Source organism: Balaenoptera musculus, chromosome 20 (genome assembly GCF_009873245.2).
Source record: "Balaenoptera musculus isolate JJ_BM4_2016_0621 chromosome 20, mBalMus1.pri.v3, whole genome shotgun sequence".
Taxonomy (NCBI): Eukaryota; Metazoa; Chordata; class Mammalia; order Artiodactyla; family Balaenopteridae; genus Balaenoptera; species Balaenoptera musculus.
This window is the reverse complement of record NC_045804.1, coordinates 34900458-34915791: the sequence shown is the minus strand read 5'-3', so window position 1 is coordinate 34915791 and position 15334 is coordinate 34900458. Positions and strand designations below refer to the sequence as shown.

The following is a 15334-nucleotide window of genomic DNA, read 5'->3' as shown; positions in this document are numbered from 1 at the left end:
CTCATTAAACACAAATGATTATGTTGTCTTAGGAAGTACCCACTGTCTTTCATTAAAAAAAAATAATAGGGACTTCCCTGGTGGTGCAGTGGTTAAGAATCCGCCTGCCAATGCAGGGAACACGGGTTCTATCCCTGGTCCGGGAAGATCCCACATGCCGCGGAGCAACTAAGCCTGTGAGCCACAACTACTGCGCCTGTGCTCTAGAGCCACGAGCCACAACTACTGAGCCCGCGTGCCACAACTACTGAAGCCCACGCGCTCTAGGGCTTGTGCTCCGCAACAAGAGAAGCCACCGCAATGAGAAGGCCGCGCACCGCAACGAAGAGTAGCCCCCGCTTGCCGCAACTAGAGAAAGCCTGCGTGCAGCAACGAAGACCCAATGTAGCCAAAAATAAATTTTTTAAAACAATAATAATAAAACATACAAACACATAATATCCTACCAGTGTCTTAATCCATAATTATTTTTTAGAGAAAAAAGTTAATTCTATGAAGTTTGTTCATATGTCTATTTTTTAATAGTATTTGCTTCTAAAAGGAACACATGGAGATGATCTAGAGAGCAAAACAGTCCACTCTTGACCAGAGGAAAGCTAAGTACTTTAGGAATAAATGGTTAGGAATTATTTTAATCTAGCAAACAAAAATGGTTTGTTCGTAGACAAGAATGATTTCTGCTGTTTCCTTTCAGAAACAGCTACAAACACTGCTAGTAAATATAACTGGGAATAGACAAAATAAACATAGTCATCACGAACAAATTCAAACTGGAAGACAAGCATGAAACATAGATGCTGAGTACAGGGGTACTGATCAACCTGCTTCTCTTAATGATATTTCCTAATGACTGATGTACTAGTGTTCAGCTTGATTTTTTTTGAAGTTCTGTGGGGATGAAAAGAGTTTTCATGCAGGTGAAATCACATTTAAATGATCTCCTCAGAAGCTCTGAGTTCCTTTGTCATGGCTCAGTTATTATTAGAAATGTATAGCTAGGAATGACATTATAAGGGTAGGAGATTGTGAGATGAAGCTCTCTAATAATAATGAGAAAGATAATTGGGCTTCCCTGGTGGCGCGGTGGTTGAGAATCTGCCTGCCGATGCAGGGGACACGGGTTCGAGCCCTGGTCTGGGAAGATACCACATGCCGCGGAGCAACTAAGCCTGTGCGCCACAACTACTGAGCCTGCGCTTCTGGAGCCTGTGCTCCGCAACGAGAGAGGCCGCGATAGTGAGAGGCCCGCGCACCGCGATGAAGAGGGGCCCCCCTTTCCGCAACTAGAGAAAGCCCTCGCACAGAAACGAAGACCCAACGCAGCCATAAATAAATAAACAAATACTTAAAAAAAAAAAGATAATTTAACAATAAAAGTTATCATTTATTGACTGCTTATTATTTGCCAGGCAATGCTAAGTGTTTTATATATTTTTATCTTTGTAGTAAATTAGTGTGTGAAAAGCAAGGCTTTATACCCAGCAGAGAAATTACATAAATATGGAACTATCTTATAAAAACTAACTCTATCCTTTTTCTTCTCCCATCTCCAGAGGTTTTTTTGCATTGTTGTGGTGGTGGTGGTGATTTAATACTAGGGGTGAATTTGGAGCTTAATGGAATTTCAGCTGGGTATAGTTGTCAATCAAGCAGAAGGAAGTAAGGGAAGTTGGAGGGCAATTGCTACTAGATGTTTCAATGATTAAGCTCATTCTTTTTACCTGACTTCTGAGTACACAGGCACTGAAAGTCATTGTAACCTGAAATGGGTCAGGTAAATCCTTAAAAACCTTTATTATTCATTTTAGAGAATGCATCTTAATTATATCAAATATGGAAATAACTAGAGCAATCTATTCTTTATCATTGATATCAACAAGTCTTCGTCTTAGTTTTCCTGTAATTGAGAATTGATGAAGACAGGGTAACCACTTACTTCAGTATGATAGAAGGCATTGGGATTTCAAAAAACTGTTCTCGAATGGGCACAAAGGGCAAGAGGCCAGTGAAGAACAGGCCAAGAATGAGCAGAACACGTTGTAAACTGAAGAGTATAGGAATTTCTGAATTCTAAAAGACACAAACAATATTGTATGTTACTTTATAACTGTTCAAATAAAGAGGTTCATTTCACAACCTTCAAAATTTCCCAAGACTGTATCTTGACATCTGTTAAAAGTACTCCCTGAATTATCAATAGCCATTTCTAACACACCACACTTAGAAATGACTAGTCCTTGACAAATGGGTCAGGATCTATCTTGGAGGCCTATAGTATTGATACTCAAGTTTCTCTATTCCTTACTCTCTGCTTTTGCTATACCATTTCTGTCTGTTACTGCTAGTCCTTATCAGTAGAGATTAAGCATACCAAATTTAATGGAACAAGATAAAGAAATGAAATATTCAGTAACCTTCTATATATTCAATAACCATATATATAATAAAATTTTAAACAGTATATGATACAGATACGAATATAGATATATATTAATGGTGTTGCAAATATGTCACCTTTCAGCTACATATACATATTTTCAAATGTAAATAGGACTTTGTAAACTAGTCCAAGAATCTAACCACCCTTCTAAGTTTGTATTACAAAATGTGTTCATCAAGCTCCCCAAACCCTTCAACTGCAAGCTTCATATATATGTGAACTCTTTTCATCTTGCACAACTGAAACTCTGTACCCAGTAAACAACTCCCCATACCCGCCTCCTCCAGCTCCTCCTATGTCTGTCTTTAAAACAGATAAACATTATAATAAATTTGAATATTTCTGTATAAAAGTAATATATTGAAAAAATCATGCAAAAACATAATTTATTTTAAATATTAGCTCTAAATTACCTACTTCTTTATTTTTTAAAAATGGAGTAAATAAGTTTGAGGACTTCTTTTGCTCCTAAGTTCACATGCTGCTTTGTAATGTTTTCAGTTTATTTATATACAGGTGTTCCAGCTGCAACACAGTATACAAGTCCCTGAAAAAACTTTGATTTCTGCAAATTCATACACTAAGAATAACAGAGCTCATAGGAGGAAATAGGGCTAGGGGCTGACCCTCAAAACTTATGCAACTTTGGAACCAGAGAACTAAAAACAGTAACTGGTACTTCTGGAGAGCCATGCAAGGCCACTGGTAGGAGAGGGCTAGGAGCGGTATGCTGGCATACCACTGGCATAATAACTGGTTGTCCCTGTATTAAATTAGAATATCTGGAATGGGACCCAGGCATTAGTATTTTTTGAAACAATTCCGGTAATTCCAATATACAGCCAAGGATAAAAACAACTGCATTAAGTATGAGTGAATAAAAAGTCATTAGATGAGAATAAGTGCCACATATTTTTCCCAGCACCACTGTCCCCCCCACTTTCTTTTATTTTTATATTTTTAGTTTCTAGCATCTGGGAATTAAAGAGCTAATATGAAATTCTCATAAATCATACTTTAAGAATTGTAAAAGATACATGACTTAATTATATAGCATGTTCATAATACAAATGACAATTATTGTTGAGACATTCTTACTGCGGTGTTTGAAAATTGCTGCTGAAAATTTTGGAGTTTTTAAATCCTAAAATGACAGAAAGCCAGAGGCTTCTAGAAAAATATGTGAATCAAGGGAAAAGTTCTGTGATTCTGGACCAAAAGTGAACTTGTTATTTTGAAATAATTATAGAGTCACAGGAAGTTATAAAAATACAGTAGAGTCTTGTATATCCTTAACCCAGCTGCCCCAAATGGTAAAATTTGATGTAGCCAGATGTATCAAAACCAGGAATTGACACTGATATATTACTGTTAATTAGACTGTAGACCTTATTCGGTTTTCACCATTTTTAAAACCTGTGTTCATTTGTGCATGTGTATAGTTCGATGCAATTTTAACCCATGTATAGATTTGTGTAACCTCCACCACAATCAAGATACAGAACTGTTCCATCACCACACAGAAACTCCCTCCTGCTACTTCTTTGTATTTGCACCCACACCAAGTCCCTGTCCTCTGGGAGCCACGAATCTGCTCTTCATGTCTGTAGTCTTGAGAATGTTATATAAATGTAATCATATAACCATTTGAGGTTAATTTTTTTCACTAAGCAAAATGCCTTCTAGGACCATCCAGGTTGTTGCATGTGCCAATAATTCATTCCCTGTTACTGATGAATAGTATTACATTGTATGGATGTGTTAGTTTGTTCAGCCACGTACGCACTGAAGGGCATTTGGCTTGTTTCTAGTATTTTGGTATTGTGAATAAATCTGCTATAAATATTCATGTATAGGTTTTTGTGTGCATAGTTTTCATTTTTCTGAGATAAATGCCCAAGAGTAAGATTGCTGGTTAATATGATAAGTGTATGCTTAGTTTTGTAAGAAACTACCCAACTAATTAAGAGAGTAACTGTTCTATTTTACATTCCCACCAGCAACGCAGGCGAGATCCAGTTTGTCCTCATCTTCTCTAGCATTTGCTATTATCACTATTTTTTAATTTGAAAAAAATTTTTGAATGATGTAAAAAGATCAGCAGGTCATGAAGCCTCCAGTATATTATCTCCCTTTTAATGACATGTGAAAATACTATCAGACAATGATTAGTTATGGAAGTATTAGTCCTAAATTCTTGGAGATCTGAAGCCACTCAGCCCATTGATTATTCTGTTCTCTCCTTTTGTACACAGATACCTTGGGATCTCACAGAGCCTGCTGCACATAAATAAAACTTACTTGCCTTAATGAGAGCCTCATTACTTTTAATTGTACTTTTAATTGTAATGGTTCTTGGATCTATGCTTTTGCCTTCTTTGCTAGGAAGGAATGCCTTCTCAAAAGAATTCTTTGTATTTTAGAATTGCTACTTGTGTCATGATATTCCTTCTGCACTATCACTTGTATTCTGAAAGAGAATCTTCAGTGTTTAAGGTTTTTTAACACTTTGAATTTCAAATCCTCCTAGCTGATTATATAGCTAAATTTGCTTATAGAGGCTTAGTGTACCATTTCAAAATATATCAACTTAATTTTTTATAGATATATTTTCTTCAAACAGAAAAATTTCAGTTGGTGGATGGCCCTACTTTTATATACTACCTGATAATCATGATCCTGGCTTAATTTGATTAATTCTATTTGGGAGGTAGGGTAAAGAAAAGCTTGAGCTACAGAGTTGAAGGACTAAATACTTCCCTTAATTCAAAATTACCCAAAAAATTTGATTACCTAACAAAAACGAGACACTAAAAAATGGAAATCATATTTTGTTTTATAATGTACATAATAAAATTAATAAAATGTTAATAATTTATAAAATATAAATTTTATAATAAATCATCATGGTAATAAAATATTACCATGTGAAAATAATAATTCCGTGAGCCAGTCCAATTACATTGAACTTAAATTGCAAGGTCCACTATCTCTACTAAATCCATTATCTATAAATTCATCATCTTTATTAGTAAATTTCTGGTTAGTTGCTTCCATCCAGTACCGTCTGCCTTTGCATCAAGGCTATGAAATAAGATATTAAAAAAAAAATATTATTGTATTTACTTAACATTTAAAGATATACAACAACAACAAAAATAGATCATTCTGTATCATTTATGAAGCTTACCTCTTTGTAGCACTTTTGTACAATTTCATAACTGGCATTACCCCACACCGTGATGTGTTCTCGTCTGTACTGCTTCACCAACTCTGAAACCTACATGTGAAAATTCAAAATTTTATGCATGTGCCTATTTGTAAATCCACTTACATGATTTCACTTAAAAAATGGATTAAAACTGACTATCTGCCAGTGCATACTATAAAATTTTGGAAGAACTGATACATAAATTCAGATTATTTTATAAAGTACAAGAAATTACATTTTACCATTATATGATTTATTTAATAGAATACAACTGTTTAGTAATTTGCTATAAACTAAGTACAAGTGAAACAAGTGAAACTAGAAGAAGTTAATTACGTAAATGCCAGGGCGATGGGTTCACAGAAGCTCACTTTTATCCATGACTGCGACATGACAAGTCACTCTGAAACAGGCTTTCCTACAGTACAGTGATGTCTTCTACCAGGGCAGTATTTGAAACAATACTGATCCCTAGAGTATCACATTTCCTTGAACATTATCAGTCTATGCAGGCACCTACTCTAGCCTTTTAGTTTGGATGAATTGGATGCAACGCACTCAGAGGACACAATGCCTAAGTACCTTCTTAATCAGCAAATTGTTGTTGACTTGATATCGATGTTAATAGGAGTGTTAGGAAAGGCCTCAAAAACTCCTTCAGTAATGGTATTCGGTTATCTTTTCCTTCACATGGCATGCTGAGAAGAAGCAAGATTTTTAAATGTATTTTAAAGATAACTTACAGTTTTTTGATGATTAGAAAAGTTATAGTATGTAGTCATAGTAGGACACTTACAAAATGATGAAAAATATAAGAAGAAAAGAAAATCATCTAAAAATCCAACAACTTAGATAAAACCATTGTGATCATTGGTGTATTTTCTCTCCTCTTTTCTTCCTATGCATAATCTAATAGAGTTATAATATAGGGTCCCTTCAGATTTTTAAGCTGATTTTATTCACATAAGTAAAATAAGTATTGCATGTTAATATGCTGTATTTATGATTATGATTAAAATTTTTTTCCATTAAATTTTTTGAGATAACTGTAGATTCACATGCAGTTGTAAGAAATAATACAGAGATCTGTGCAGGCTTTACCCAGATTCCCCAATGGTAACCTCTTGCAAAACTACAGTACAATATCATAAACCATGATATTGACATTGATATAATCCACTGATCCTATCTGTAATTATTATTTTAAAGGTTTTAAAATACTCCACTGAGCAGCTATACAACAATTTAATTTTTAAAATTTAACCATTCCCCTTGAAGGGGAACATAGTTTGCCACTCCAAAATATGCCATTTTGGCATAAGGATTATTTTGAAGTGAAGGCAATTGAGAAGCAGCAGATACAAGAAAAGCTCTCTGCCCTTCCCCTATCTGCCAAAAAATAAGACTTAAATTATACAAAAATTAATCAACAGCAACCCTAGACCCTTGTCAGCACCCAAGGACTCTACATAACAAACTACTGACTAGCCTTTATCGTCCATTAATCCCCTATATATTTACCTTTCCACAATTTGCCACCCTGGACACTCAAAGTACTTTTCCTTTGTCTTGTTACTTCTCTGAAAATTTATTGGTTTTTTTTGTTTGTTTTGTTTTTTTGTTTAAGATGCTATATAAACTCAAGTTCTAGCCACGCCTTTGAATAATTTATCCCTGAGTTTCTCCTATGACACATACATATTAATAAACTTCTGTTTTTCTCTTGTTAATCTCTTTTTTTGTTACAGAGTCCAGCTAAGAACCTAAAAGGATAGAAGAAAAAAATTTTTTTTCATCCCCTTGACCCTACTAGTGGATACTGAGATTGTTTCTAAAGTTTTGCTATGACATCATCACTGAATTTTTCAGAGATTGAGAATATGGTTTAGGCAAGGGAAATACATGCTAATCAGTAATGGGTTGAAGAATTATATCAAGCAGATTATTCAAAGAAAACTGAGTCACGTAAAAATCAGAAGAGGATTTTAATCATTCTTTTTATTTCCTGAGGTCATGTTCTTTATTCTTTCCCGAGGTTCCTTTTGCCTCTAATCACTTATATACTATACATACTATATAACGATTATAAATTTCCCCTTCCACCTGAAATGTCAATTCCACTAATCTGTGAATAACAAAATGGTGAAAGACCCTTTATTTCATCCTCATTGTATGGCAATCAAAACAAAGAAGGCATATCAAAAAAAAGTAAATTAAATCCATTTCAGAAAACTTTTTTTTAATAAAGACTCATGTGAAAAGCAGGATGTGAATGGGGGAAGAAAAAAAAGAAAAAATCTGTTACTGTTTTGTCTGTTCTGTATTCTATTCTTATTGCCTTTTTACTACCCCTTGTAATTCAGATAGGGCTCTGGGTCATTCTGATGGGACTGTCAATCATTTGGCTTTGCCTCCCTGGCCACAGAGAAAGCACATGACCTTTTAAGCATAACAATATGGACCACAGGTGATGTTGTCCGAAATCCTCAGCTGAATGGACCATGTACTTTTGATGTTATCAGAGGTGTGCCTGAGAACAAAGCTAACATCGATGAAAGTGGACCCAAGAAATGGAGATAAGAGAGACAAATTATTGCTTGAGCAACTGGAATCAGTTATGTTTGAAGGCATATAACCTCTACAGTTTTTAGTTATGAGAACCAATAAATTCTTTTTAATAAACTTTTCTTAAACTATCTTGAGGGCTTCCCTGGTGGAGCAGTGGTTAAGAATCCGGCTGCCAATGCAGGGGACACGGGTTCGAACCCTGGTCTGGGAAGATCTCACATGCAGCGGAGCAACTAAGCCCATGCGCCACAACTACTGAGCCTGCGCTCTAGAGCCCACAAGCCACAACTACTGAGACCACGTGCCACAATGACTGAAGCCCGCACACATAGAGCCCGTGCTCTGCAACAAGAGAAGCCACCGCAATAAGGAGCCCACGCACCGCAACTGGAGAAAGCCCACGTGCAACAACGAAGACCCAATGCAGCTAAAAATAAATAAATTAAAAAAAAAAAACAGATTAAAAAAAACACAACAAACAATCTTGAGATGGATTTCAAGTACTTAAAACTCAAAGAGTTTGGACTTAAACTACAGAATTGAACTATAAAACTTAATTTAAAATTATTTATTTATTTATTTATTTATTTATTTATTTATTTATTTTTGTCTGCATTGGGTCTTCGTTGCTGCTTGCGGGGTTTCTCTAGTTGCTGTGAATGGGGCTACTCTTTGTTGCAGTGTGTGGGCTTCTCATTGTGGTGGCTTCTCTTGTTGTGAGGCACGGGTTCTAGGAGCGTGGGCTTCAGTAGTTGTGGCACACGGGCTCAGTAGTTGTGGCTTGCAGGCTCTAGAGCACAGGCTCAGTAGTTGCAGCACAGGTGCTTAGCTGCTCCACGGCATATGGGATCCTCCCGGAGCAGGGATCGAAGGCTTGTCACCCTGCATTGGCAGGCAGATTCTTAACCACTGCGCCACCAGGGAAGTCCCTGAACTATAAAAGTTAATTATTGCTAATACATAAAAATTTAGCTATTGGGATTTCCCTGGTGGCGCAGTGGTTAAGAATCCGCCTGCGTTCAAGCCCTGGTCCGGGAAGATCCCACATGCCGTGGAGCAACTAAGCCGTTGTGCCACAACTACTGAGGCTGCACTCTAGATTCACGAGCCACAACTACTGAGCCCGAGTGCCACAACTACTGAAGCCAGCGCACCTAGAGCCTGTGATCCACAACAAGAGAAGCCACCACAATGAGCAGCCTGCACACTGCAATGAAGAGTAGCCCCCGCTCACTGAAACTAGAGAAAGCCCATGCACAGCAACGAAGACCCATGCAGCCAAAAGTAAATAAATAAATAAATTTATATATATTAAAAAAATTTAGCTATTGTTTTTACCTACCTAGCATCCTTCCTTCCCTTGGAAAACTGCATCTCCTTCATTCCAAATTGTTCTGGTTGGGCTGTCAAAAACAGGACCCACTCCCCACTTACTCTCATAGTAGGCATATGACCTAGGTCTGGCCAATCATAATAGCCTATCTCTTTGTCCACAGTGAATAGTTCAAGATGGACACATGATCCAAGTTGGGCCAATCAGTGTATTTCTCTAGAACTTTTCCTTTCCCTGGGGTCACAGTACAGGCAGGATGTGAATTTACAGTTATCAGTGATCATGTTCCTGCCACATGGCCAAAATCCATCTACAGTAAAAGACGATAAGACCCAAGAGAAGCAGAACAATGGAATAAAGCCAGAAGAGTCCTTTTTTGTACCCAAGGATCCAAAAATGTTTAATATCAGATCCACCACATCTTAGAGAGTTAATGATAAAATATATGTCTTTTTTCCCCTTAAGCTAGCATAAACTGGTTTCTGTTACTTATAACCTAAAAAGTCTGAACATGATGTTCTATCTGCACAGTCCAATAGGGTAGCCACTAGCCACACAGGGCTATTTAAATTAAAATGAAATAAAATTTAAAATTCAGTTACTCAGGTGCACTAGCCACATTTCAAGTGCTCAATAGTCACATGTGGCTATTGACTCTTGTATCAGACAGTGCAAATGTAGAACATTTCTATCACTATAGAGAGCTCTATTTAGACGATGCTATTCTAGTTAAATAAAAATTTTGTTAGCTTATTAAGTGTGGAAAAATTAATTTTGCAGTCAAAAGAATTACCATGGGCAATAGCTATTCACACCCAAGTAAGATGTATGCAAGGATCAACTTAGAAAAAGGTCAAACAGACAAAACTAACTTTGGAACAGCAAAATGACACATTACACAATAAGAATAATATTGCATCAAACAGTGGGGGAAACAAGGAAATAAAAATGTGCTAAGAGAAAAATGTGTGCTAAAGTGATGTAAAGGTATTTAAATTAGATGACTCGGTCAGCAGAGAATATAGAAAAAGAGTTGGAGGAAGGAGTTGTCCCCAGTATTGTTTTGGGCAGAGAATAACCAGCTGGGAAATACTACCAAAAGGGAAAGAGGAAAATAACAGAAAAACAAGAACGCTAGACTAGGAGTATGCCATAGGATGTGTTGGGTGATGGAACAAGTGAAGTAGCTCTGGAGCATGCTAGAACTTTAAAACTTATCACCATAGTCAACTCTGATTATCCAAATTATGTATTTTCCATGAAAAAGAGGTTGCTTTCAAGTAAGCAGGATAGATAATAACAAACCCTTTGGTTAACACATTTTTATGTTCCTTCTTTAAGTTTACTTTTTAATGTAGCCTGTGGCACATCGAAGCATCTTTTAAAAGAAAACACTTAATTCTTCTTCAGTTAAGTTGTGAACCACAAAGAAAGCAAGAGGCCTGAAATTTGTATTCCTCTGAGAGTTGATTCTCTCTCTCTCTCTCTCTCTCTCTCCTCTTCCTCCTCCTCCCTCCAGTATTTAAAGAAAAGAAGAGTTCCGAGCAGGGGAACAGAAGAGAAAAAAATGAACAACTTTCTGCCTAATCTGAGTCAAGTTTTTACAGTACTATATATTAGCCTGTTTCAGATGCAGTAAACTTCACATTGGAGGCATAGTCTTTAAGTTAATTATGATATGAGTTTAATACAATATGAACAAAAGTTAATTATTAAATTTGAGAGTATGTGGCATTGCCACTAATATGGGATTTGAAGAGATTCTGCAGATAGAGAGGCAGTATAGATAGCTGAACACTGGCCTGGTAAGGAGAAGACCTAGTTTCAAATCCCAGCTCTGTCATTTATTTGTTGTACAACCTTAATCAAGTTCATTTACATCTTTAGGACTCTGCTTCCTTTCTGTAACAGGAGGAGACAGGATTAGATGGTTTCAAAGGTCTCTTCAAGTTCAAAAGTTTTATGACTTTATGTGGTAGATATAAAACCAGGAAAAAAATTAAAAAATATTTTTTCTCAAAACATCTTATAATCTTTGTGAGGCTTTGGCTTTGCTCTCTACAAAGGGAAAACTAGGAAAAACTTCACTTATGAAATTTTCTTAACCTTCCCAAGTCCACAACTGATACCAACATTGAATAGCTTTGCAAGTATAATCCTACTAATTATAAGAATGAAAGGTGTTTCCTCAAATCAATAAAAGCTTAATAATACTTATCTAGAAGGCAAAGTCAAACAAATATCAGATCGAAACGTCCTGTAGAGATAACTGATGCAAACGGTTTTCTGATTTTTATTTGGCTTTCTAAGGTTTCTCAATCAAGGAGAAATTATACCTGCCAAGTTTAAATTTAGCTCACAGAGCAGTTACAGTTCTTTTGAAAATTAATATCAATATATCCTTGGCTTAACCAAGGTTTCAACTATATGCAAGCCATACCAAGAACCACAACATGAGCATTTTGCACTTTTCCTAAGTTACATGTAAATCATTCAAAACATGAGGCTGAATTGTGAAGGTGAGGTAGCTCAGCACCTGTATCTCGAGGTTGTGTATTTTCCATCCTAACATGTTCCATCCTAACATAACTAACACTTTGGGCCAAGGGACATATCTCTCTGTGGGAAATGTTCCCTCAAAAGAAAAAAAAAAAAACTGCTATGCTGGTGATTAAAAAGTGAAGATGACTAAGAAATGGATGGTTTATTTGAGTAATGGAATACTCCTAATAATTTAAAATATGGAGTAGCTAAATAACATAGAATGAAAAAATTATAGAATCAGTAAGGATCTGAAAGGGGTCGCTTCAATTTCTTTTCATTTATTCTTCTTATTTATGATGGATTATTTACTACAAGTTATAGTAATATTCTAGAATTTGAAGCTTTAGAAGTATACAGTATCCCTAATAATATCTGGTTTCTCGTAATAATATTCAGGCTTAAATGAACTGTATATAAATTTAGATAGAATGAGTCAGTTAAATCTTTGGGCATCATAATCTCAGGGTCAGATGACATCAAGATTTAGATTTGTAGGCCTGAGCAAACAAGCTCTGAGGGTAATACTTTTAGTTGGAACTTCTTATCATAAGATAATGCACATGTATTTCTAATTCTCAGCATAAATGAATACACTTTAGTGTAAATGTTTAATCTGCAAATGTAAATTATTACCTTTTTGAAATGAGACATCCAGTTTTCCAAGGTAAGGTGGGAGTTCCTTTAAAAGATATGACTGAAAAAAGTTAGCTCTCAAAAATAAAAGTATTTTAGTGTCTTACATTAAGACATAAAGATTTGCTTCTTGAAAAATACAAAAATGAAACACTACAAATGTTTATATAGAGAACTCATTAGTAGAACATCCCCAACAGCAAACTGACCATATAATTACTTACTTTCATGACCTACAAGAAATCTGTACTGTCTAATATGGACCATTTGTCAATAATAAATACACACAGATCTCAGTAGACAAATGTCAGGAATAGACAATTCAAAGGGGAAAAAAATCATAAAGAAGAATCTTTAAACTCACTAATAAGCAAATGCTAATTAAAATTTAATCTAACAAATTAGGAAATTCTTGGTATAATTATAATGCCCCTAAATGGTAAGGGTGTGGCAAACTTGGAATTCTTTTAACATCAGATATAAAAAGTCTTTTAAACACTTTAAAAGAGCAAGGTGGCAATAGCAACTTTCAATATATATCAAGAAACTATAATGTTCCTAATCTTTTACCCAATAATTTCTCTGCTGAGAGCTAATATAGGGAAATAATTTTAAATACAGAGAAAACTTGATCTTTACACATACAGATGTTCAGTGCAGTGTTATTTATAATGGTGAAAACTGAGAACTAATTCAAATGCACAACAATAGAGGAATGGTTAAAGACAACTATACATCCACTCAATGGACTAACTTCAGTCATTTGAAATGTTTATAAAAAATAAGTATAGAATCTGAAAAGGCTAAATACTGTGTGATTCCAACTATATGACATTTTGGAAAAAGCAAAACTATGGAGACAGTAAAAAGATTAGTGATTGTCAGGGGGTTGGAGGCAGGAAGGATGAATAGCCAGAGCACAAAGGATTTTAGGGCAGGGAGAAACCTATGTTGTATGACATTATATTAGTGGATACATGTCATTTTCATGAATGTCATGTCAAAACCCATAGAATGTACAACACCGAGAATAAATCCTAATGTAAGCTATGAATTTTGGGTGATGATGATGTATCAGTGTACGCTCATCATTGTAACAAATGTACCCACTCTGGTGCAGGATGTTGATAGTGGGGGGGCTGTACCTATGTGAGGTCAGAAAGTATGTGGGAAATCGCTATATTTTCTGATCAATTTTGTTGTGAATCTATAACTGTTCTAAAAAATAAAAGTCTATTAAAAAAAAGAAAAAGAAAAAATGTATATCATGCCATAATGTTAGAGTGTTTAAAAATACAATATAAATAATATACAATGAGAACATAACTATGTAAAAAACTTTCAGGGTATACATACAGATAGTATCCTGTTAACATAAGTTTTTTTTAGGTGGTAGAATTAGGCATGATTTTTCTTCCATTTATCAGTATTTACTAGAATGAGCATGTAAACTACTAAAATCAGATTTTTAAAGGGTTCTTTCCTATACATGAAGACTAAAATTAATTCATATATTTAATCTGAATCAAATAAATTGTAGAATACGTCAAACAAGTTGAACTCCAGTAGTTTACATTTGAGACTTTGGTAATTTGTTGAAATAGTATCAAAATAAGTCTCCACAGATGTACGTAATGAATACAAATCCTCACTGTAAGTCAGATAGTTTTTAACTTTCCTTTGACATTCATTATTTAAACATTATCTTTTTTTACTATTATTTATTGACGTGCTATCTGGCACTCACTGTTTTTAAAAATCCTACAGGCCCTAATATCTATTAATTATTAGTTTATCATGCATTTTCACTTACACAGTACTTGAGATCAGAGATGTTTACATTGACTCCAGTTGATCTCTTTAGGTTCTCATCATGTGACACTACAACTTCTTCATCTTTTGTGATATGGCAGTCCAACTCCAACATATCAGTTCCAACTGTAACTGCACTGAAGAAATACAAAGAAGAATAATGACATTCTGAAACATAAGCAAACATTTAGGTTACATACATTAGATGAAAAAGTTCAGAGTTACAAATCAAAATAGTAGAAAATCCCATAATACTAAAATTTCTCCTCAAGACTGTTATCTATTATGAATAATTGATATAAAAATATTCTAACTGAACTTAGAATAAGAGACTCATGTTGCCTGCTTTCCATAACTAGCAATCCTTAATTCTGGCAACCCAGTATAAAGGAAAGAACACTGGACCAGAAGTTGAGATTTGGGCACCAGTTCCTGCTTTGCTATGAACTTGCTGGGTAACTTTGGATGAGTAACTGCCCCTCTCTGGGCCCACGTTTCCACATCTATAAAATGAAAGCATAAAGAACAAGAAAAGGATGCCCACTTTTGCCACTTAAATTCTGCATAGGATTATAAGCTCTAGAAGGGCAAATGAGTATGAAAAAAAAAAAAGCATCCAAATTGGAAAAGAAGAAGTAAAATTATCTCTATTTGCAGATGACATAATCTTATATGTAGAAATAAAGGTTCCATATACACCACTGTCAGAACTAATAAACAAACTCAGTAAAGTTCTGGAATACAAAACAAACATATAAAAATCAGTTTTATTTCTATACACTAATAATGAAAA

The 15334-nt window shown here is 35.2% G+C and overlaps 1 protein-coding gene and 1 long non-coding RNA gene across 2 annotated transcripts in view; one reads left to right on the top strand and one right to left on the bottom strand.

The window, feature by feature from the left end:
• The window catches only part of LOC118886540, a 61082-nt gene extending 56009 nt beyond the window's left edge, over nt 1-5073 (top strand). The window contains exon 3 of the long non-coding RNA XR_005017764.1: nt 4696-5073. This is a non-coding gene — a long non-coding RNA (uncharacterized LOC118886540). The remainder of the gene's footprint in view (nt 1-4695) is intronic.
• The window catches only part of GDPD1 (glycerophosphodiester phosphodiesterase domain containing 1), a 40411-nt gene that overhangs the window by 4351 nt on the left and 20726 nt on the right, over nt 1-15334 (bottom strand). Inside the window, 8 exon segments of the mRNA XM_036836455.1 lie at nt 1937-2070; nt 5631-5720; nt 6234-6259; nt 6262-6303; nt 6306-6344; nt 6347-6349; nt 12730-12775; nt 14543-14678. Coding sequence (XP_036692350.1) covers nt 1937-2070; nt 5631-5720; nt 6234-6259; nt 6262-6303; nt 6306-6344; nt 6347-6349; nt 12730-12775; nt 14543-14678 — 516 coding nt within the window.